Genomic DNA, 25,379 nt, shown 5'->3' with positions numbered 1-25,379 from the left:
TCGAAGACAGATCCACACTGCTATTACCACACAGACATCTCTAAAAACGGCCTCCAAACCACACTAGTTACTCCACACTTAATTACAACTCTATGACAAGGGGCAACATCACAAGTTCATACACTCACTACTCCTGTCTCTTACTCATGGAAGTGCCTCACGGTCCGGCCGTGTTCACAAGAGAAGCATCTGCGCTGCAGAAGACTCACGGTACACTCTCAAAACCACGCCGTGTGGCTAGAAAGAATAAGTCTTTGAAATACGCCTGTAAGAGGACAGTAGTAATTACACATTCTTAACCGTTCTTAAGAACAGAAAACACACAAGTCCCAAATTGTTTACAAATTTAATGACTTACAAATCTGCACTTTTAAGTACAAACTTTGTTTTTTTTAAAAAAGTTATCAAAATTTCAGCATAATAGTTCTGCTAATACATCTATTGTTTTTTAAAAGAATATTTACAGAACTGCAATTAAAAAAGATTTAAGCACACGAAAATTTAAGCAGAAAATAGCTTACAATTAAAGTGGCAGTAAAGCAATATGGCTTCCTGACTGCTGTACTGATTAACAGAAAAAGAGGGATAAATACTGTTACAAAAAGATTTATTATTTTTATGTTTGCAGCTTTGCACAAGCACCCCATGGTTTAGAACCCACTACACATAGACAAATGTATTAAAATACGTATATACGCTCTATCTGTAAACACATTACGAAATCTATTTTGCAATCATAATGTAGTAATTGCTTTACAACATCTGAGTTTAAAAATCTGAGTGCAAATCAATTCACATTAAAAACCTGCAATTTCAATTACTGAATTGATTTAAAAACCGGTTTTGTGACTGCTTAGACTATTTTCTTGTTCTTGCACTTGTTCTTGAGCTCGATCTTGTCTTCCTGTCCGTCCCTTCGGCAGTCCGAGCAGCCCTTACGTCCTCTTTGCCAAGTTCTTCTTTAGTTTTGTTTCTTTTTCCTCTTTGTAGCGATCTATTTTCATCATTCTCTACTTGTACACAAGAAAAAAAGTTAACTGTAAATTTGTATCATAAATCAAACATTTTATACAAAATTCAATCTTCAGTTACATTGTTTTTAAAGGAAGTGTCCCTACTGACTACATTCCAAAGATTACATCTATGAATTCAACAAACCAGTTACAAAACCCCATACTTATGCACATCCAATATCCTTTAAGATAGATCCCTGAGGACTTACAGCTATTTCTGAAAGTAGGTTAACATTAATGAGAGCACCAAACCCAATTAGCTACCATTTTAGCTAAAATTCTTTCTACTGATATGTAAAACTAAAACATAGTCAACATCGAAGAAAAATCCTGCCAAATGAATATATAGCAACTGTTTCACGGTCCAGATAAAGCTGGAAAATCAGGCTATTACCTGTAAAGACTAGAAGCCTATGTACGTATCTGGATAGCACAGAAAAGTTAAGCTGCTCCAAGAGAGAAGCATCACCCCAACATAGAAACCATCACTAAAATCCATGTGGGGTAAGATGACCTCCCCAGAAGCGCAGCTACGCAGGCAGGCAGTAAAGCGTCAGAAGAGATCAATCGCTTGGCAAGTACATATATCAGTTTCAGGAAGCAGGAACTAGCAAACGTGTAAAGGGAAACAAAAGAAAACTCAATAAATGAAGACAAATACATGATGAAGTAGATGTACATGTTATATGAGGATAAACACATGCAATAGACAAGGGAAAGGGCCAAAAGGAAATGAAACAAATGGCATAGTCAAATCACCATCAAGTTTTTAAACACAATTTGGCAGGAAATTCCTCAATATGTAGCTTTAAAGACCCATTGTTATTTCCATGTGCATACATTTATTTGATAATATTTTCTAATTGCATCATGGTAGTTACGTTATATCACATCAAGCTGAAAATTCCGGGGAATATTTTAGATGTCTGCAGCAAGAGTTCCATTGGCTTGGGGAAAGCAAAACAGTAAAGGAGGAAATGGGAGATGCACGGAACTTTTGCTGTCTTTTCAGCTGAAATACAGCTTCGAGCCCTTCTAGTATCAACTTCAAAAAACAGTTGACGACTAAAGTAAAGTCCTCCAAAACCTAGAGACATAAAAGCAGGAGCTTAGATTGCATTTAGGAGAAAATGAGATGAACAATAAGTGCTACAAACGTGTGATTATTGTGTTCTGTCGTTACCACCTTCTTCTGCATGTAAGTTAGTTGCTATATTTACTCTAAACTACAATTTATTGTTATGGATTGAGAGACAATATATTATAGAAGAGCACGAAGACATTTAAATACCTCAACAGAGGAAGAATATGATTCATATCCCATAAACCCAATTCCTTCTACTTAGGAAAAACACCTTGTTTATATAAGATAACATAAACCCTATTTACTCAAGTCTTCCAGCTATACTAAAGACCTACACTCTATCTGTAGTAGAGCATGGCAGCCCACAGTCGGACTAGAATTTTGCATGCATTATTGTTTTATCTATAAATAACTTAGCTATACTTAGAAAATAGAAAGCAAATTCTTGCCTCACCTGATTTTGATTTTTTGGATGGTAAATCATCTTCTGACAACTGACGACATCTTCTGCGAGAAGTGGAAGTTTCCTGTTGTATAGCGTTAACCTCTTTTCCTTTCCCAGACCGATTATTTTTTTTGGAACCAGTGGACGTCAAACCCACATTCTGAGTTTCTGAAGTGTTACCATTTTCTGACAAGTCGTCATTTTTTTGGCTAGAAGTAGAAGTAGCTGCCTCCGATGAGAATTCTACCTTTATCCTTCTATTCCTCAGTTGCCTTGTTTTTTCCTGGGATGAATTATTTTCTAGAGATGTATCTTCTTTAAGAATTCTCTTTTGACTGCTATCTTTGGGTTTTTCCCTGAGAGAAGTGTAACTAGTTACTTCGGATTTGGAGGAAATGGTTTTCTTTCTGCCCACTCTTGATGGATTTTCTTTTGCAGATGGAGCCATGTCCAAAAGTTTACTCTGCTGTTCTTCAGGTGTTTCCTTCTTAGTATCTTCTGGCAAACCCTGAAGCGAGGTGGAACCAACAGCCAGTGAAGTGATTGTTTTCCTCGAGTTCCCTTTCGAAAGATCCATTTCTTCCTGGGAAGTAGAATTTTCCAAAATCAGCTTTTTTTCTTCCCCATAATTATTCTTTCCACCACTTTCTTTTGATGAGCCCTGTTTTGCCTGAATAGAAGTAGAACTCATGTCTTCTAACAAGACTGCCATTTCTTTCCTTGTGCCTGTTCTCCGTTGATTTTCTTTTACGGATAAATCAGAAGTTTGTAATGGAACACTTTGATCTTCTTTAGGGGCTTCTTCTTTACCATTATCTGCTGGCAAACCGCGTTTTCCTCTAAGAGAAATGTAATTAGTTGTGTGTGATGCCAGAGCAGTCGCTTTCCTTCTGCCCCTTCCTAATGTCTTCTCTTTTGCACAGGACACTGTTTCCAAAGGCGTGTTCTGTTCTTCATTAGCACTCTCCTCTTTATCATCAGTTTCTGACAAGCCACATTTTCTCCGGAGAGAAGATGAACTTTTTGCCTCTGCTGCAAGATCAATCTTTTTCCTTTTGTCCCTTGCTGATGCATTTGCTTTTCCCTGCAAAGTTTCATTTCCCAAAGCTGGATTTTGATCTTCTCTCACAGCCGTCTTTTTATCATCACCTTCCAGCAATCCATGTCTTTTTCTCATAGAAAGAGATCTAGATGTTTGTGATGCTGCAGCAACCTCTCGTCTTTGCCCTCGTCTCCGTGGATTGTCTTCTGCTGAAGAGTGAGTAGCTTCTGAAGCTGAATCTTGCTCCTTTTCAAAAGCCTCGTCTTTACTATGATCTGCAATTAATGTTTGTTTTTCCACTGAGGTAGAAGAAGCTATGTGTGGCACGGAATCAACCAGCTTTCTTCTGCTCCTCCTTACTTGTAAAGGATTTTCTGAAGTCTCAGGTTGACCATCTTTGTAAGTCATTCCTTTGTCATCCCCAGGTAAACTCCTTTTCCTTCCAACTGCTTTGGAACTGGCTTCTTCGGGTTCAAAAGTAACTTTTCTACCTCTTCTACATGCAGTTCCATTTGTTTGTGCTGGATTCTCTTGCAGGATTTCAGTTTGGTTTGGTTTAAATATTCCCTGTTCATTTCTTGTCCGCTTTTGACGGCTACGAGCAAGACTGTCACTGTTTGCAGCTGGTATTGATGTGCCAGCCGGGTCGTTCTGCTCCTTTGTGACTTGGTGTGTATTCTTTACACAAACAGAGCTCAAAGGGTCTTTGAGAGGAGATTTGTCCATTTCTGTTTCTGACTTAATTTTGGGAGCAATTAGTTCTAGATTGTTTACATCTTTGTCAAATTCATCAGCCTTTTTCGCCAAAGAGCCATTTTTGCCTCCCCTGCTTCTAGTTCTATTTGTTTCCTGTACTGCATTCCTGTTTGCTTCCAAGTTCAGAGCAGTAACCGGCATTCTGTTTGTCACTCCAGAAGGTGACTCTGCCTTTAATCTTTGAGAGGTCTCTGTTGTATTTTCCTGAGCATTTTCTGTTTCATTTCCCTGAGATACTTTAATCTCATTTGTGATGTGTGATTGTGTTTCACTATCAGTTTCAGCTGAAGTTTCCTCGGTTTTCTGAATGTTTTTTATCTTTTCATTTGCCATCCCGCAAGTGTCTGGTTTTACTTCAGTTGAGTGCTTTCTAGCACTTCTTAAAGTCTTAACTCTTTTCTCCGTTACCTTTATTTCAAGTTTAGTTCCATTTTCAGATCCTCCTGCTGTGGCAGTCTCAGTATCTTTGTCCGAAGTTGGTTCATCTCTTTGTATCATCTTTGCTGATGGGTCTTTGCGAAGCGTCCTTGTTGTCCTATGAAGGTCCTCTGAAGAAGCTTCTTTAACTTGGTCATTTCTAGCTCTTCTTCCTCTTTTAGGTGGAATAGGTGGTTCTGTGTTTTCTACTTTTTTTACTCCTCTAGACCTCTTCCCAAGTGACAGAAGCATTTCTTCACTGTCTTCTACACCACCATCATTAGATTTGTTTTCAGGTTTTTTTACACCTGTTAGCAGCTGACAGTTTTCATTTTGAATGCTATTAGCCACACTTACTGTCTTTATGGTTGGATCATCTTCAGTTTCTAATACATCATTGATGCCGTACTCCTGCAAAGTCTGTTTCATATTTGCAAGTTCTTTTTGTAGCACTGAAGAATCTTTGCCACAAGACTCAAGATTCTCACTTGGATATTTTAACTCCGGTTCTTTCTTTTTACCTCTTCTTGTTCTTTGAGTAGCTCCAGGTGGTTCCACAAGTGAAACAGTTTCAACTTTTTCTTGATCAGGGTGCTTTGAAACAATTCCTTCTTGTATGCAACGGTTTGTTCTCCTTCCTCTTCCTTCATTTTTAGTTACTGAAGGTGAAGTACTGATCTCTCGCATCTCCTCTTGCGTGCTCTTTTTTTCCAGATCTTGCAATGCTTTTAAATTCAAATCCTTTTCACGCTGCTTTGCTGAAGCGGGATGTACTGTCTTCTGTGATCTGCCCCTTGTCGGTCTCTGGGTAGACTGGTTTTCACTAGTTGATTCCTTCTGTTGAGAATCTTCACCTTGTGAAATTTTTCCTTTGTCTTCTAAAACAGTGGGTTTTTTTCCCCCATTCAAAGTTTTTACATAGAAAAGAGCACAGACAAAAGTTAAATATCACTATGACTGATCAAAGTATCTGCGACTTTTGATTTTCCTAAGAGAGTCATCTTGCTCAAACAAATCACACTTAATATTCTTAACTTGAAAATTAATAAACAAACAAATATTTTAACCAACTCCTAGATTAAAGGCCAGGCTTCTGACCAAGGACACTTGGATTATTTGGTAGGTAGCATTCACAGGTTTAAGCTATGTACTTAAAATTATCTTTCTCTGCAAAGACTTTCAAGTGGAGACCTTAACATCAGTTTTTTTACAGCAGTATGTTTGGAGATGTCAATGCTACCACACGAACAAACTACCACACTGTTACTCCTACACCAATAGACTGCACAAATACCATAAGCTATGCGCACTTCGCACCGTGTATTTTTGAATTTTTAAAGCGTATGTTAAAACTTCATAATAACATATATTGCCTTGTATATTCATTATTCCTCTAGCTAAAACAAAAGTATTTGTACTTACCAAATTTATGACCGGAATTATTACAAGGAGGTACAGTATCTTCCTGCTTAGAATCCATAATGTTTACTGATCTGACCTAAGGAAATAAAAAATAATCAATAAAAGCATGTCTGACAGTACAAGAAACAATGGAGCCAACCAATACAAAATTAATGTACAGTAATAGTTAAAGAAAGTATTGTAAAACACTTTTTTCTAAAAACGATATCAACTTGGTTTTGTAACTGCAGACATTATTTTAAATTAGCACACAAATAAATCAAACTTAATACTTGCCATGTGAGCTAGTGTAGCAGCCTTTAAAGTGAGAGATAACAAACACTGCATAGAGTTAAAAAAAAGTATAAATTGACTGAAAAGTGTCTAAATGACTGCTCAAAAGGAATTTGGGGTATTGAAGCCAAATCATTTGAGTATTTTGTAGTGTTTTATCGTAGCTCTACACTGATGAGCACTAAGCCCAGTGATACTCAGTATTTTACCTATGGGTCTGGGAACGAACTTAAAAATCAATGCTAATAAAAATCACAAATGACAAGAGTGATGAAGTCATGAATTATACGGTCTGAACCGTCACCCAGAGCCACCTCAGTAATTACTTAGACAGGGTTCCTTCAAAGAAAACACATATTAACACAGGCAAAGGGACAGCAATAAAGCTACTTCTATAAAACAGGCATCCATTCAAGAAGCAATGAATGAAAGACTTAGGGGCATCGTGATGAATCAAGTGATCACATGATAACATATTTTGTCAAATGTTCAACGCTTTTGGATGTCCAAAGAAAAAGGGACCTTAAAATTGAATCTATAGTCTATGAAGCAGCTGTACAAAACAAAAAAACCCCCAACTATATGCCTTGCTTATGAAAAGGAAGGCCGAGAAAGAATTTGACTATAGTTTGTAAGCAATTTACAGGGCGCTTTAAACAGGCACAAGTGACCAGAAAAAAAAAAAAAAAGGAAAAAAAAGAGTGCTCAAACTCAAGTTTGTAATAAGCTATGTCTTGCTAGCAGGGGGACATTCACGTGGACAGAGTTACCAAGGAAAATGACCTGTCATCTTTACAGTTTTCAAATCAACATGAGGTGTTTTTCTAGAAGGTATCTTCTCCTCAAGACGTTACGGGCATGACATACTTGAAGTGCTGTAACGTCCGAGATGTCATACCAGGGAGGCTTATGAATTCATTTCAACCACAGGCTCCAAGGTCTAAATACATTCCTTCCAAAAGCTAAAGAAATTATTTTACCTTAGTTTCCTCTGGTATATCAAACATTTCTGTAACTCCAGCATAGTCCACTTCAAAATCAGAACATTTCTGCCTGGGTTCTGCCATAAGCCTTTGCAGACCCACAAAATCATCAACTGGCTGATACTTCTCTTTCGGAGTCTTCACTAGCCTACTAATACCAAACATATCTTCTATGGGTTCAACTTTTTCCTTTGGTGTCCTGAAAATACGGCTGACCCCAATCATGTCTTCTACCGGTTGATATTTCAGCTTTGGAGTTTGCTTGATTAAAGTAACACCTGCCACTTCTTCCACTGCTTCCTTCTTTTGTACTGGAGTCGTCAGCAATCTTTTAAAGGCAATTTCATCTGTAATAGGTTCCAGCTCTTGCTGCGGGGTCCTCATGAGCTGCTTGATGCCAGACAAGGCCTCTACAGGCTCCGACTTCTGCTTCGGGGTCCTCATGAGCTGCTTGATGCCCGACAAGGCCTCTACAGGCTCCGACTTCTGCTTCGGGGTCCTCATGAGCTGCTTGATGCCCGACAAGGCCTCTACAGGCTCCAACTTCTGCTTCGGGGTCCTCATGAGCTGCTTGATGCCCGACAAGGCCTCTACAGGCTCCGACTTCTGCTTCGGGGTCCTCATGAGCTGCTTGATGCCCGACAAGGCCTCTACGGGCTCCAACTTCCGCTTCGGGGTCCTCATGAGCTGCTTGATGCCCGACAAGGCCTCTACAGGCTCCGACTTCTGCTTCGGGGTCTTCATGAGCTGCTTGATGCCCGACAAGGCCTCTACAGGCTCCGATTTCCACTTCGGGGTCCTCATGAGCTGCTTGATGCCTGACAAGGCCTCTACCAGTTCTGACCTTTGCTCTGGAGTCCTTAGAAGCTGCTTGATGCCTGACATGACCTCAACTGGCTCCGACTTCTGCCTTGGAGTACTCCTTTTACTTCCAGATTTCACCCGACATGCTTGTTTTTCCGGAATTACTGACAAATGATCCACGCTAATATTTTCTTCCAGCATAGCTTTTCTTTTTTCAGCAGTTTTTGCGGATACTGCATCAAACATAGACTTTAGAGACTCCTTCTCTCTCAGAAAGTGACTAATGCGTGGACTATCTTGTTTCTGTTCTGAAGCATCTGAACCATATAAAGGTGACACCATCATCTCTCCTAAAATAAGTAGTAAATTTTTGTAATTTGGAAAAAGAACTAAACAGAAAATTCAAGCATTCTAATTGCTGTATAACCAAGTAAAATGGATTCAAAAAGCTAGTAACTTCTACAAACCAAAATACAAAAAAGTGTGCATCAACAATTGATTTGGTAACTAGTTTTGACAAGGCACAGCAGACATTTAAAAAAAACAACTATAAGAAAATATTATTTTTTTCTTATTTAATCTGATATAAAATTAGTGTTTTCTGTTGTCCCTAAAATTTCTAGTGGTGCAAGTTTTTTATTGCACTTTCCTTTGCATTTTGAAGCAATACCAGACATAAATCAGAAATTTTCACATTAAAGAACATAAATTTGACCTTTCTGACACCAAGGAAACAAAAAAAAAAAAAAAAAAAAAAAGAGATTTTTGTAAAATCTATATCATAGAATATCTTGAGTTGGAAGCGACCCCATAAGGATCATTGAGTCCAACCACCTGCTCCTCACAGGACTACCTGAAACTAAACCATGTGACTAAGAGAGTTATCCAGATGCTCCTTGAACTCCGACAGGCTTGGTGTTGTGACCCCTTCCCTGGGGAGCCTGTTCCAGCGACCAATAACCCTCTCAGTGAAGAGCTTTTTCCTAATGTCCAACCTGAACTTCCCTGATGCAGCTTCACTCCATTTCCTTGTGTCCTATTACTACTCACCAGAGAGGTCATCACCTCCCCTTCCACTCTCCCCCTTGATGAGGTCACCCCTCAGCCTTCTCTTCTCCAAGCTGAAGGAACCTCTGGACACACTCTGATATTTTGATGTCCTTCTCATATTGAGGTGCCCCAAACTGCACACAGCACTCGAGGTGGGGCTGCACCAGTGCGGTACAGAGTGGGACAGTCACTTCCCTCCTCTGGCTAGCTATGCTGTGCTTGTTGCACCCCAGGACATGGTTGGCCCTTTTGGCTGCCAGAGCACACTGCTGACTCATGTTGAGCTTACCATCAACCCAAACCCCGAGATCTCTTTCCATGGGGCTGCTCTCCAGCCCCTCGTCCCCTAATTTGTATGTATAACCAGGATTATCCTAACCCAGGTGAAGAATCCAGCACTTGCTCTTGTTAAATTTCACACATTAGGTGATTTCTCAGCTCTCTTATCTATCAAGATCTCTGTTAAGGCCTCTCTACTATCAAGGGAGTCCACAGCTCCTAGTTCAGTATCATCAGCAAACTTAACGTACATTCAATTCCTGCGTCCAGATCATTTATAAAAACATTAAAGAACACTGGCCCTAAAATTGAGCCCAGAGAGACCCCACCACCAGCCTGATGTAACCCCATTTACTGTAACTCTTTGAACCCAATCCGTCAGCCAATTGCTCACCCAGCTTGCTTGCCCACCAATTTAAGGAAAGCAATAAATAACAGGATAAATAACAGCTGATAACGGACATCTTCAAGAGGATGAAGATCACTATACTAGTTCGTCTTTTCAAAGAAAACACTTTTTACTGGACTCCCTTCTGAAGTTATAATAAGGTTTGTTATATTTAAGCCTATCTTCCACAACATCTGAATTAAAACAAAATACATTTCAACTATTATTATTATTTTAAATATTGGAGGATTTATTAATGATTTTTCTTGGTGTTTCAGTAGATGCTCGGTTTTGCTAAATTCTCAATAAAAGAGAATTTTAATTTCAAGAATTAATTAGGGACACAATCAATGACTGGTATGCAAGGTTATTAGCAAAAGATGCACAACAAAGTACCATGTTAATACAAATCTTTCTAACCTGATGCTTTTTAAGAAAATTTTAAGTGGACTTTTTCTGCAAGATTACACAATAACCTCTCCCTGCCATGAAACTTTGTCACTGGATTTAGACGTATCCACAGACAACTGATTAAGAAAGCACGATGCTTCAGCACAAGACTTGCCTGAAACAATATTTCAGCATCTTGAAGTTTCATACCAAACAGAACAAGTAAGAGAATAACATCTACTGAAAAATTAACTGGAACTACAAAAATATCTTTTAACACATGATAAAAATCAATGGTTCCTTTTACAGGTTGCCAGATGCTTCATCTCAACACATCAAGTCTGCCTAGGCTGAGACTACTCACTCTCTCAAGTAGCAGACATCTAACTACCCCTAAATACATCAAAACATCTCCTTTTTTTTTTTTTTTTTTTTTCAATAACAAACATACCAGATTCTTCAGGAGTGTGCAGTTCAGAAATTTCCGCTGCAGTACATGTTGGTGTAAAATCAGTCTTCTGACCAGTGGACAACGGTAATGATTTTCCACGCTTATTTTCTGGAGTTTGAAACATTTCAGTCATTCCTATAAATTATATTCAGAGAAATGAGCCTATGCTTTGACATAAGAACTACACAGTTGGCAGAGTGAGCAACAGACTTTAAAAAACTTACCTGTGAAGCTTTCGTCCATGTTCATGTTTAGCTTCACAATAGTATTTTTTACCACTTTAGGGACCTGTCCAGCTGTTCTGGCTGTGGTGGAATAAGCTCTGCCTACAACTATTGTAGCAGGTGACTCAGCGTGGCCTGTACTAAAATGACCTTTTATTTTTCTTTCTGGAGTCTGCAAAGGAGAAAGAAGGAGGAAAAAAAGTTAGTAAACAAAGAGATTCCTTTTATATAAAAATCTACATTTCTTATACACTGTGACAAAGACATCAACACCCGTTTAACATCATAGTACAGCAAAATACCTACAAGCTGTTTTGTGGTTATTCAAAAACAAACAAACAAAAAAAAGAAAAAATTACCTTTGGTGATTGGGTTGTCTTCTTCAGTGATCTTCCTTTTTGGACACTTTTTTTAACAGTCTTTGACTGTGGTCTTGCAACACCTAATTTTACCACTTCTGCCCAAGATTTTGCAACTGAAAAGCAAAAGAGAAATAACCACTTTAATTCTCAGCTGTATAAGTGGAAGTTCACAATTATTTCTTTATGACTCCAATGGATTTGCTGCAGTCAGCGACAGGAAAGCGGTTGTTGGATCACCTGACACCACCTACATTAAAGTGCTCTCTGAAATACTTTCAATCGGCAGACTCAATTTCAACTGAAGTTTAGCAAGGGTCCAAGTACCCAGTACGGCTTTCCGCAACAAAACAACAACAAAAAGTGTCAAATAGATGTTAGATCCTAGAACTGATTCCTGACCCAATTCCTTCCTCGCTCTTTTTGTAGTGATGTAATTTTTCCCAACAGAAAATTGCCATGAGCCTTTCAGTCTCCTTCATTACTGTACCTGAACTTTTCCCTGGTGGGGCATGAGATTTAACATCAGAGAAACGGCTTTTCTTTCCAGCTTTTCTTTCACCACCGTCTCAAGGAATTTCGTAGTCAGGAAATTATTTACACTGCTTACAGCATTTAGACCTACACAGACTTTCCATATTTTTTCTTATATCGCCTTCTCCTTAAAACATACTCTGGAAATTCCCAATTATCTTTCTCACAGCACCATTCTGTGCACAGTACAGTGTGAATGTATCAGGGAATTAGTTACAGCTGCGTAATAAATGAAGCTGTAAGTTGGACGGACATCTACCTCATTTACTTCAGAAATAGGCTATGAAAAGATAGGGAACATATAAAAGAAACAATTATTTTTTTTTTTTAAGTAGACATAAAAAAAGGGAACGCCATTCCTGAGGAAAATGATATTATTATTCTCTTGTCAGCATTCCTGCGCAAGTTGGGAAAAGTGAGTAAATAAGAAGAACTTTGCCAGGGTGTTCAGGATACATAGAAAAATGCCAAACATGCAGGAAATTATCTGAAAAAGCATTGGAAGCACAGAGTTTTATTTTGGATACAAGTAGATATCCCAAATTTTTAAGAACTGTGGTGTTCTTTTCACATTACAGAAGAAACTGATGGACTGAAATTGAAAACCACTTTTACATTACAGAGAGGTGGTGAAAACCAGTATGCCATTAATATGTGTTAAGTACTCTGCAACTATTAAAATGAATGGACCAACCAAAGCCACTGAAAATAAATCCACTTCGCTAAAAGACTAACACCACATTCAGCTGTATTAACCAGGAAGTATTGTGAAGGCCTGTGATTTTTATCTCATCATGAAATATTAATGATGAGACCACCATTGGGACATTGTATGTAGTATGTTGTTCAAAATTTTCAAATGACACTACAAATAATGGAGATAGTAAAGAGTAACAAAAATTTCTGGGTGAATGGTGGGGTTGGTGGGAAGCTTTAAATTTGATTTTGAAAGAGTCAAATTGATTTAATTTACAAAAACAGATGCCAAAGACACCTTATCTGTAAGATTCTTCAAAGATAAAAATTTCAAGAACCAGAGCTCCCCGATCATAGTTTCCAAAACTGTTAAAAATATTTCAAACTGGGGTTCAACATTCAAATTCAAATGTTCAGTTTCAAAATATTCAAATTAGCATCCAATTATTCTATTTTTTAATTATATCTGTTATAGACCACTATCAACAGTTAAGTGCATTCCAGTCCATGGACAAAAGTTGTGAACTGTGTATAAAATGCATGAAGAAAATAAACTGAAGCTAGATGGCTATAACGCACATATTTTCAAATCAAAGTTGGTGTAATTGATACAATTTGATTTAGTTCAACACTACTTGAACTTGAAGGACTTGAATGATCACTACTGCAACTAACTTTGCAAGAAGAACCTTAACTGTACCATTTTTCAACTTCTGAACATTAAGATTTGTGTTCTAAATACAGTTCTATATATCCTTTAGTATTTTTTGTTCATAAATGTGAAAGAATGTAACAAACACTTTGCAATTCCCAGTTGTTTCCAAAAGTCCAACCACCATCAAAAGACAGGCCAATCATTTGGTGGCCTCTGCATAACAAAATAATATGCCTACTTCAGTTTTGTTCCTGTATTTTAAAGCATTAAAACTAGTATTAAGAATTAACTGCTGAAACAAACCTAGTAAATTGGCACTAGAGGCACCACTTCTTCTTTTTGCATTGAAAACTGCTACAGCCCCGCTTCTCCTCTTCATGGGCGTGACCTTCAAAGCAAGTTGTGCACTTCTTGTTAATTTGTCAGGTGTGGCTGTTAAAAAGGTTTTCTCATCTTGGTTAATGCGAGGAGATTTAGGTGTTTTCACTCGGGCACCATTTTTCTCCTTTGTATTCATGTCTTCTGCAACAGCATCCTTCTCTTCTGCAATTGGTAACGGTGTCATGATGTGAGAAATAGAGAAACGTCCTTTTGTGTAAGGTGCTGGAGAGCCTGAAGTAAATTTAGGTGAGGCCTTCCCAGAGGCAGGGGATGAGGCAGCTGGGGACTTCTGGGCTGGCAAATTTTTTGGTGACATTTTTTCTTTCTGCAAATGTTCAGAAAGGTCCTAGTAGAGAAAAAATAATAAATACATAAAGATAAAATGCACACACCTGAACTACAAATGCTCATCTACATCTCTGACAGTAAATACAAAAGTATAAAATATCATCAAATCATTTGAAAAAGCCTTAAATATCCTTCTCTGAAAACAAACTTCTAACTAGTTTTAGATTTCAAAACAGTCTCACAAAACACGTGCAAATTCATTTGAATAAGTGAACTGATTTTAGAATTCTACTTCATTCAAAAAGTTTTAACATCAAGTACACTACACACATTTTAACTAGTTTAAATTGACAGCAAATGTTTTCAAACTTCTAGCCAAACTATGCAGCAGTAGCTTGCACAGTCTGACGACAAACTACTGTTCCGTTTTGTTATTTATGGTAAACTGGAGCTTGTAGACACTGCTGCAAAGCACAAACAGAAATATACTCCTGCATATGCATGAGAATGAGCAATAGCATCTGAGGTGAATAAAAACACACCTCCTGTATAAAGACAGGTAGATATGAAGGGTAAACCGAGTCCTCTTCTACAGCAGAGAAGTTCAAAAAATGCTTATTAAAATTTGCTGATTTCAAGTACCATTGTAATTTGCAATTAAAATTTCCACTTCCCAATGTACATCTAACAAGGTTTACTACTAATTTTTAATTAATTTTTAGAAGTCTTAGAATTTTTAAATTCTGTTCACTTTAACTGTCTTAGCAACTTCGTTAGCCTTGACGTTTACCTGGACTGCAAAGTGCTTCAATCCCTGAGCCTTTTTCAGAACAGCACGAGGTGAGTTTCCAAACGGTAAGCTCAGTCTGGCAGGAATTGCACCTTTTTTAAGGGGCGAGTTGGGAGGCAAACTTTTATCAAAGAGTTCTGGACTTAGATGACCACCAAAAGACACTCTCTTTCTTTTTCCTACAGGCTGAAGTAGCACATCACCACTTTTCCTCTTCTGAGTTACTCTTTTTGTCTTGCCTAAAAATGACAATTGAAAGTATTTCTATATATCCAAGAATCCAGGTCAACATTTTAACCCACATAGAAAACAGTGCATTTTAGAGTTGGAAACATATCAGAAGGTAACATTCCTTAAAGATAAATAGATTCAATTGAGTAAACTTTTATACGTATTATTGTGTATTTTTATGGTCAAATATGATTACATGACAAATATTTTAGAACTAACACATCAGCAATGAGTTCTATGTTTTAAGTAAGTGGAAAATTTCTCATAAAAACACTATGAGAATTTCTCAAGTACAACAACAATGAGGCAGGGGATTATTTACCTGAGTCTTCTCCAGCCAACAGGCCAGAAATATTCAGTTCCGAGACAGTCTCATTGTCTTTCAGTACAGTAGCACTTCCAGAAGACCTCCTCTTTGATGACAATCTACGAGGCCTTATAACACTGGCATCTTCTAAATCTTGTTTCTGACGATTCCCCTTCCTGGCCAGCTCTTCTTCAGTTTCGCTATTTTTTCTGTCTGTAGTCTTTTCGTGATGTTCTTGAATGGCATTTGTCTCCGAAGCTTTTTCGGTTAGCAGTCCAGAGGTCCTTGGCCCACCTCTTTTTCTTCCAGACTCAGATTTATGACTAGCAGGAGATGCCAGTTCTGATGTTAACTTTTCTGAAGCCAGTGCCTCTGAACGGACACTTTTGTTTGAGAATTCTTTACTTTGCCTGTTATTTCTTCTGGGACTCTTGGAATTAGAAGAGGCAGGAGTTCCAGAGAGTCCCTCTTTTGAGTTACCAAAGTTTGCCTGATCACAAATTTCTTTCAGCACTTCTTCTTTTACAGGTTTTCCTGGTGTATGTTGTTTACTATTTCGTCTTTGTTTTAAGCATTTATTTTCTGCCAAAGGCAGTTGGTTTAGGCTATCATTTCTGCACGCTGAATCTTCCCTTTGAGTTTCAGCTGAAATTTCTGAAAAAGACTTGCGCTTCAACAACACGCATGGTTGAGTTGTTGGAGTACCAGTATTTACAGGATTCATTCCACTAATTTCTTTGGTAGGTGATATGAAATGAGACCGAGGACTCTTCCTTCTGGGCGCTGACAGAACATATTTATCTACTTCAGAAACATTTGTCATGTTAGTTGTTTGTACTAGTTCATTTAACGGTATTGCAGAGCTGTGTATTTTAGTTTTATCTGCATAATCCAACCTTTCTATAGAGCACTGCTTCACTGAAAATGCTGCATTTCCATTATTATCCTTGCTGGGTTTGGTTGTAACTTCAATAGCTTTAGATTCGTCTGCTGTTCTTAGCTCCTTATGATCCTGTGAGTGACGACTTCTACCAATATCTCTTGACCCCTCCTTTGAAAGAGAAGTTCGAGGACTTCTGGTAGAACTCTTCTTGGTTGCACTTCCTACAGCTGAGATCTGGTTACATTCTAAACCGATTGCTTCTTGCTTCATTTTTATATTACATTCTTCAATATTTTCACTTCTGCCTATTTCTTTTTCTTTAGTCAGGCTTCCCAAATCATTAACACAACTCCATGATTTAATTTGAGCACTTGGTTCTAGCAGAACACTCTTACCATCTTCTTTTGCAGGTTGTTCAGATACATTTCCCTCTTGCAGAGATTTTTTCACTTTCATCTCTTTTTTCATGTTTTCATAGAGTTTACTAAAGGGAGACATTTCACTTTGTTTTTTACTAGATTGATGTATTCTGTGTGAAGATTTGGGTGTTTGTAGTCTGATGGGTAAAGCTTTGGAAATATTTTCCTCTGTACTTTGTTTATTTTCATTGGCATTTTTTTCTTCACACTCAGCATTATCTACAAAGTGAGAAAAGCAAAGCAAAAACAAAAAGTAATATAGATGCAGAGTTACCTAACAATTGCAGAATTACAAATGTGAGTTCCATAAATACAGATAAATATTCCTTCCTTTCCTATCCCAAGACAGTCAACCAGGGTCCAGGATACAGCACTATAAATGAAGCTCTGTTAACACTAACAATCTTTTTCATAATAGAAGCATTAGTATTGAAATGTTTACCATAAATTTTAAAGTACTAATCTGGAATTTATTCCATATTCAGATAGGGCACTTGGCATTTCATGCTTTTGCTTTTCTTCAGAATCGATGGCTCATATATATCTTTCAGGGCTGCCACAAGACAAATCTATGAGCATAGAATTAAACGACCATTTAGATCGGCTTACCACAATTCAGTCTGCTTTTTGTCCTGTGTTTACACAGATGCTGTGTTGCTGGAACAATGACAATGCTTCTTTAGGGTAAAGCCAGGCAATAAAGCATCACTGCTACCTCCCAGATGAGCCATAGCAAGTGACTGCACGTGTGCTGCCATTCCACTGTAAACTGCCCAAGGAAGCTCTGAGCTAGCATGCTTCGCTTTGCCTTTTCCATGAGCAAGGGTGTATGCAAGCTAACAGAGTTCATCTGGTAAGAGCTGCCTTTTTAAGCCACAAGAAGCTGAGACCTCATGCACTTCTGTACATCTACAGGGTCTATTTCTCAACACTACTTCATGTCAACATGAATGACTGCTGAAACAAACGCTGATACATGTTGACTTTTCTTAACTGTGATGGGAAACAGGCCATGTAAAGATGGAGGTAGGAACTCTGACATACAAGGAAAAGCCTGTTAATTATCTTCTGGGAAAGGGGAAAAGGAGTGAAGGGGAGACAAGAGACACGGGAAAGAACAGGAAATTAGATCTTTCTATGAAAGCTTTTACCCAAGTATGTCAGTCTTTTTTTTACTCAGCTGACATGTTGTTCCCTTAGAGTTAATAGAACAATGTAGCAAAGACTGTTCTATCATAGGACAGTGCTGGGGAACCTATCACCCGAATGCTGTGAATACAGATGCGCTTACAGCAACCCACTGAAATGGAACACTTTGAAACAGCCTGGGTTTTTTTGCACTGTAATAAACATTTGTCACAAAAATCAAACTTCTCTGTAGATAAATAGCCTCCATCTAACAAACCTTGTATCTTCCTATGAAAGTAGCATTACTTAAGAAGGATGGAAAGGTGGAGTCCTGCCATTTAACCAGTCCATGATCTGTAACTACCCAGACTTAGTAGGTCTAGATTTTTACACGAAACAGCTATTGTAAACTATTATTTCAATCAGCAAAATTAACCCTTCCTATTTATCTCCAAAATTATACCTGCTTCAACTTCTTACTAGGAAAGAATAAATGAGATAATGCATTATTTGCTCAAAAGGGATCTAGCTGTAATTCCAGGTCAGTTAAGTTTTAACTTGACTTAAACTGCAAGTTAAGTTTTAATCACAAAGGTGAATTTGTCATGTTATATTTGTTTGATGGCACTGAAAAGTAAAAGGTAAGAGGCAATTATTTCACACATCAGTTTCAACTGACATTTGTATTGCATTTGCAAAGCTGGTCTACTGAATTCCCTTCTTAGCCACAATCTTCATAAACTGAATTTGCACAAATCACTTAAAGCAATATACATGGATTTTGCCAATTCCAGGCTAACTGTTGCTGCCCATTTGTCAGGATGCAATTAGACTGATTTCTCCTGGCAGGACTTAGCTTCGGTAAATCACAGCATCTCAGTATGATAAGATAGTATGCTGCCATAACAAGGTGTATCGTACTCAGATTGAAAAGTCTTAAAAATACATTTCTTTTGCTCTTTTCAACCTTGTTTATCCTCTTACACTAAGAAGAAATGCAGTTAAGGGGGAAGAAGAAAACAAAACCCCCATAAAACAGGTACTAACCTGAAGCACAAAGACTTTTAGGTCCTGAAGTTTGTTGGTGTAATGATTCCACTTCTGCCACCTGCTGAACATGAAGAACCTGTAAATTTGTACAATATTACAGCAGAGCAACAAATATTTTACAGTTTAGCTTTCTACTGTACATTGAAAACCACTAGGTTTATAAAAGTATATGCATAGTTTGCTAACAGGCTTAAAAGCATTCACATGAAACCCTAAATTATTTAAAAGCTTAAGAACAACCAATACATATTTGAAGCCATAGAAAGCAAGAGTTTAGGTCTTGTTTTATCATTGAAATTATTAGCTCTAAAAGCAGCTGTAGCACAAGAATATACATAAACACATTTCACTCTCACCTTCTTACCAGACCTAGTGGAAGATTTTTATTTAAATAAGAGAACCATAACATAAGAAACCCCAAAACTTTCAATAGCCACAGTACTCATAGACTAACACTATCCCCTTTAAAGGAGAAAATTTTGCTGAGAACAAAAAAAAAAAAAAAGAAACTAATGAAAATAAATTATTAAAGAATAGGCTTAGTTTGATATTTATAAATTCCAACAACACATTAGTGTACTAGCGCACAGAACAACAGATTAATTTTGAAAAAAAGAATGCTTATTCTCTAGGGCAAACTTCCCCATTTAAAGTACAAGAATATCCAATGCCCATACTCCGCATTTCCTGCATCCCCCCCCCCTTCAAAAAAGCTAAGAATTAATTTTTAATAGCTTACCTGTATCAGTAACATCATAGATTATTAAGTATCTATTACCAGAAACTGCAAGTTTAAAATTAATAAATTATTAATTTCTTAAAAAGTATTTATCTGAAGGAGTTTACTTGTATTTTCAAACAGAAAGGTAGCCTATAACTGAAAAATTATTCCTAATAAGAAAATAGAAGACCTTACCACTGCTAATATCAGTGTACTTGTAACAAATTGCCACAAAATTACCTGCAGTGTTTCATCTTTTGGAGACCTAGAACGCCTCTTTCTTGGAGTTGATTGCAGAGGATATTCAAATCTGGAAGAATTATTTAAAAAGACAACCATTTTTTGTCAAATAGACAACTAAATTCCCATTATTAAGATAAATGACCTAGCAATATTTGTCCACTCCCAACAATACACATATCACTTTTAAAAGTTTTAACTATATCAAAATACTTCTAAATTTTCCCCTAAAACTGACTACAAAATCAAAATGATCTCTCTAGGCAATTCTATCTTTATTGGCTTAGCTTAACGTAATACAAAAGTGATAAGAAAATAATATCTTTAAGCAATCCTGCCTTCTGAAGAAGGTCTCTAAGACTTTGTAAAAAAATACGAAATAAAGTAGATTAACTTCTGTTTCTGAAGATGGTTAAAAGGACATTTTAATTTTTCCCATTTATCTGCAGCCATCTTCTGCATCTTCAACCAGCAGTGAGAGCGAGCATCCACAAAGCTCTCTGCATTGTTTGCCTGCAGAACACATTCTAGGATGAAGGCGTTAATTTGTCAGTGGCGCTTACCTGAAAGAACGATCAATAATAGTTAACACATCGCCATGCTTCAGAGGTACAGGCTGCTGAAAACAGCCACCATTCAGCTGCGTAGGGTTTACTGTACTTAAATTAGTCAATATTGCCTAAAAATAAAACAAACATTTCAGTAGCTTGATGAGATCCACCGATGCAATGCATATATCATTAAAATATGTATATCTTACCTCCTTGTTTTCATTTACTTCAATTTTACAGTGTTCTTTCGAGACCTGAGGCAACTGGATGCGAATATCACATTCTGTTCTCCTGCGGGTGAAAATACAATTTCAGTTCCAAGACACATAAAAGACAGAAAAATCTGACTGCGATAGAATTAGGTGATTTCCCAACTTTTCAGCTAATAATTGTACAGCAGCATGATACTTTCTTAAATTTGGTAATATGAAGAAAATGAACTACCTGAGTCTTTCAACTGTGGCAAAAAATAACAGGAGCTCACACTTCTACCTCAGAGAATCCATACCAGAAAACATACGTAAAATACCACAATTCTGAAAAAAGCAGTTCACAACAAGCCGAAAGCGACATGTCTCCGACAGACATATGGTGGTTTGAGATTACTTGTTTCCCGACTTGCAAGTTGCCAAAGACCTGTGGAATATTTTTAGAAAATGCCAGCACATGCTCTTAAGAGCACATGCTCTGAGGCGTTCGTTACTGATCACTGTCAGAAACAGAATATTGGGCAGACGGACCTTTGGTCTCACCTGGATAGCCACTTCTACCTTCTTAAAAGTTGTTAGTAAGTGAAAGCTGGGTCTATAAGTGTACAGACTTTTTCTTTCTTGTTTTTTTTTTTAAGCTAATTTCTAATGCTTTTGACATGCTGTAGTTCTTAGAAGCAAACGTATCAGCTTTCATACCAGAGACACTATTCACAGAAATACCTGACACCTCTCACTGCTGCAGCTGGCAGAAATTAATGTTTGTACCATTAAGTATCACCCACGTGGGCAGCTCTGATGAAGCCAAAGAACAGTACTATTCACACTGGAGTGCTTCCCATACCGAATAGTTAGTTATTTAAGGTATCTATCAGCCAGTAAAGTGCTGAACAGACCTAGTTTAAGAGAAGTAAAAACATTTTATTTGAAGCCTATTTATAGTCAGATCATCCAGTCAAGTCTTCACATATACCGTTCAGGTATTATATTAATTTTATCTTTTAATGTAAAATAGCTGGATCAAGCTCAAAACCCACTATCATTCAACTGTGTAAGTCAAAGTGAGTTTCAAGATTGGAGAAGGAGGTATAAGTTCTTATTAGTTTTTAATATTAATTCTAGATATTGGCTGACATATTGCATTACCATGGTTTGGGAGAAGCAAAAAAAAAAAAAAAGAAATATTGAGAAAAGCACTGATGTAATGAAGATGGTGGAACACAAGCCATATACCTCGCTTCTCTTCACCAGTCAATTATCTGGAAACAGCCTCTGGATAGAAGAATACCATCACTTGCTTGTCAACTGTGTATTACTTTCAAACCCTCCCACAGATGTCCTTTGGCCAGAAACTTTTTTTTTTTTTTAAAAAAAAGGTAGTTTTGGCAAGGCAAGGACAAAAATAAATAACAAAAATTAAGTTCAGCTTTCTCATCTTACAATTAACCTTAGTCCAATATCACCTTCCGTCCCCTAAACATCATTCACAAATAAAAAAACATTTATTTCTGCAAATAAGTATTAAAAGATATAATCCGCAGGAAAAATATCACTAACGTTATTTCGATGTATGCAAGTACTCAACTAATTCTCACCTTCCAAATAAACAAGAACTTGCAGTGAGTGGAAAAGTAATTCCATCAGTCCCATTCCGTTTAATTACAATAATATTCCCAAAGAGCGGCATCTTCAAATTCAAGTGTAAGGAATCCTACCTATAAAAGAACATCAAAATTACTCATCCAAATAATGCTTTGCGTATTTATGAAAGTAAATCAATGTAATATTTTTTTTTCAATTCTGTTCAAGTGACAGTTTCCAACGTACAGCAGAAGAATCTCAGTGCCGTTTACAAGTTGCCTGTGTAGAAAAACGGGAACTATTTACCATGAGTGGTTACTGTAATCGTAAGTTGGAAGCTGAAGGCACTACATACTTGGAGAAACTAATGTTTATACACGGTGGCAAGAGCAGTCATCACATGTTCATGTAAAGTCGGTTATACTACTTGTACACGTGCAATAGGTATTCGCTACCCATCAGAGCCTCTACAAAGATTCGGGGGCAACACATACTATATTTCATCCCATAAGAAACTTAAAGCTGGTTTCATGCAAATAATCACTCTTCCTCACCTAAATCTAGATATTACACGCTTTCTTACCTACATGGAAAATCTTAGACTTGATTTTAAAGTAAACAGAGACAAACTGACTACAGCAGTATCCTCCTGAAGAAGGAGGAAACGGTGGCATCACCGCGAAGGGGCACTCGCAGGAAGACAGCTTGAAAAAGAAGGCCGAAAGTTTAGCGGTTGCTAGGAACTTGTGAGAGGCTGCTGATACAGCTGAGAGGATGGCAAGTGCATCTCTGCGTGCAAGTACAGAGAACGCAGAAGGAACAGCCTTTAACTTGCGGGGAAAAAAACAAAAGAAACAAACCCAAACCCACAGCGTTTGCACAGCCAGACAGGCTATTCCTTTCATACATAAATATGAGTGTGCCACGAAGTGCAAGCAATCCTCAAAAAAGCATATATAAAACCCACTATCAAATACTATACATACTAATGGAGTTAAGAGCGATCCTTCTGAACTTTTTTGCTGGGCTTCACACGATAAAATACTTGTTGAAAAAAAACAAAACACACCTAGGGCAAATTTGACAGCGCCCTTAAGAAAAGCCTTTACCTGTACGTTACGGAAAACGAGAGCCTTCAGTTTTCCTTACCCAAACTGCCCCGTGCACAGTTGCCACCAACTACTACAAGCGAAAAGCACCACGTGTGCTGCAGAAGCCGAAGTACGAGCCCCAAGGGGGACAAATCGTCCCAATTCCCCTCAGAGCCGCGTCTGCCCGGCCCGATCCCTCCTCACCCCCCTCCGGGATCGGGCCGGGCGGACGCGGCCCTTCCTCCCCACGAAGCCGCGCTTCCCCCCATCACCGCATCCCCAAGCACAGCAGCGGCCCGGACGCCTCCTACCTCCGTCGGAGCGCTGGCAGCCCGCTGAGGGGCTGAAATGGCGACAGCGGCGCGGCCCCCCCCGCCCGCCCAGCCCCGTCTGTCAGGGCGCGGCGCCGACTGAACATTCCCGCGCGCGCTGGGCCCTCGCACCGCGGGATGTATCCCTGCGCCGCGCCGAAACAAGAGCACGGGTGCCGCTGCAGACAGCCCCGGAACCGCCGCCGCCCTCACCTGCTGACAGCTGCCATGGCTGAGGGGACACACCGAGCCCAGCCGGCTGGGACAGGCACCCCGCGGCCGCCGGACTCTTTTAGCCTTAACCGGTACCGGCTTCGCGGAAGGAGAAAAGCAGGGTCGAACTGAAGGTAGGGTGTTTGTTTCGAAAAGGCGCGCGGCAGCAGGCGATTGGTGCAAGGGCAGTCACGTGGGTGCGCGGCGCGCCCAATGGGGAGGAAGGAGGCGGTTTGATTTCAAATGGCGGCACTGGCCTGAGGCGCTGCCGTTCCCGCCTCAGGGCGGCCCCGCTTCAAATCCTCCTCCTCCGGAACAGAGATCCCTACCGCAGGTGCCGGCCTGGTTGGGCTTCTTCAGCGCCTCTGTGAGGGAGGGGAGTCAGATCGGTCCCAGATATGCTCCTCTTTAGTTACTAATATTGCTTGAACCTTAAGAGAACTCCTTAACTCGGTAAAAAAAGATCCGGAGTCAGTTTATATCACTTCAGCATAATTTACGTGGCTGCTTTCTAAACAAATTTAAGAATCTCTTTCTGCACAGGTCTTTTGGTAATTAGATTCAAATACTCTTAAAAATAAGGGGGTTTAAAAAAAAAGAAAAGAAAGGAAGAAGGATGGGAGGAGGAAAGCAGCAGTAAAAACTAAAGGAGAATTTTAAGTCCATTTTAATCAGCCACCTTAATCTATCTGTCTACAAAAACTGATTCCCATTCTCTGCTCCCTGACAGGAATCCATTACTAAGACTTGAATTTGAGAATTGGTAAGACACACAGTCAAGGCAAACGCTGTTTGTGCTACTCTGCATTTGAAGATGGAAGAAAAAAGGAACAAAAAAAACAACTGGCAAGTAAACAGAATTCAGTTCAGTCACACAAAGGTGGAAAGAGCTATTCCTAGACAAATCCAATATCGTTATCCTCCGCAACCATGTTCAAGCTTGTATTTTTGATATGGCTATCACATGTTTGTATATATTTAAAAATTAATCTCCAATCAATGAGATAATCTGGTATTAAAAATGAGAAGAAACCATTGTTTGAAAACAGCTGAGGAAGGGAAGGTACCTCTGAGCCCTTTGAATATAATCTCAGATCAGAAACATTTTTCAGATTGTAAAGGCTTTTAACCATAGCCCTCTCCAGAATACACAAGATAACTTTTTAAAATGCTGTAAAAAAATTGTACAGAAAAATGCAGATTATGCTGGGACCATGCAATTTCCATCATTATGTTCAGTTCTCCCTGTGGTTTTAACATTTGTACCAGTGATTTGAAATTATAAAATACAGGCCCCAACCACCTCATTTTATTTTCCAGAGTCTCCTCTATGTGATGCGCAATATTAAGATTTAAAAGCAACCTGCCTCTTTACTTTCTCATTCTTTTTGATGTCCAAGGGAGTCATGAAAGCTTTTGGACTTCTAGAAGAGAGACTGCAAGGTGCTGTTTTCACCTCCATGAAACGATATAGGAAAGTGCTTAAAAACCAAGGGAACAGAGATTCGCCAGGCAGCACACAAAGACTGAGGTGACAACACTCTTCCCCTCCCTGGCAGGCCAATTTTGAGGGGGACAGGGAGCAAAACTCTCCTTTTGGCATCAGTTTGCTGAGACTGACTGAAACCTCACTTTCAGGCTGCGGTTCCACAAAAATCTAAGCCAAATTAACCTCTGTTGCTGGAGAGGTAAACAGAAAAAAAAAATTAAAATAAGCACA

The 25,379-nt window shown here is 38.6% G+C and overlaps 1 protein-coding gene across 4 annotated transcripts; it reads right to left on the bottom strand.

Moving 5' to 3' along the window:
- Positions 1-332: 332 nt before the first annotated feature.
- MKI67 (marker of proliferation Ki-67) lies at positions 333-23,517 on the bottom strand. 4 transcript variants are annotated; one of them, XR_012587689.1, is made up of 17 exons: positions 23,447-23,517; positions 22,059-22,178; positions 20,464-20,545; positions 20,267-20,382; positions 19,704-19,773; positions 18,740-18,818; positions 15,278-16,783; positions 14,725-14,963; positions 13,569-13,992; positions 11,381-11,496; positions 11,022-11,193; positions 10,798-10,932; positions 7,433-8,589; positions 6,180-6,255; positions 2,552-5,635; positions 1,408-1,620; positions 333-1,010 (listed from the first exon to the last, which is right to left on the bottom strand). XR_012587689.1 is itself a non-coding variant. In XM_074592358.1 (16 exons), exons 2-16 carry the CDS (start codon positions 22,148-22,150, stop codon positions 859-861), a joined length of 7,503 nt encoding a protein of 2,500 aa, XP_074448459.1. In that variant the 5' UTR covers positions 22,151-22,178; positions 23,447-23,517; the 3' UTR covers positions 333-858. The 4 variants fall into 4 exon arrangements, 3 of the variants coding, with proteins under 3 accessions (XP_074448459.1, XP_074448460.1, XP_074448461.1); XM_074592358.1 differs by lacking the exon at positions 1,408-1,620 and having other exon boundaries at positions 333-1,013; XM_074592359.1 differs by lacking the exon at positions 1,408-1,620.
- Positions 23,518-25,379: the final 1,862 nt, after the last annotated feature.

Source organism: Larus michahellis, chromosome 6 (genome assembly GCF_964199755.1).
Source record: "Larus michahellis chromosome 6, bLarMic1.1, whole genome shotgun sequence".
Classification (NCBI taxonomy): Eukaryota; Metazoa; Chordata; class Aves; order Charadriiformes; family Laridae; genus Larus; species Larus michahellis.
Note: the sequence above shows the minus strand (reverse complement) of the source record. Positions and strands in the feature narration are given on the sequence as shown.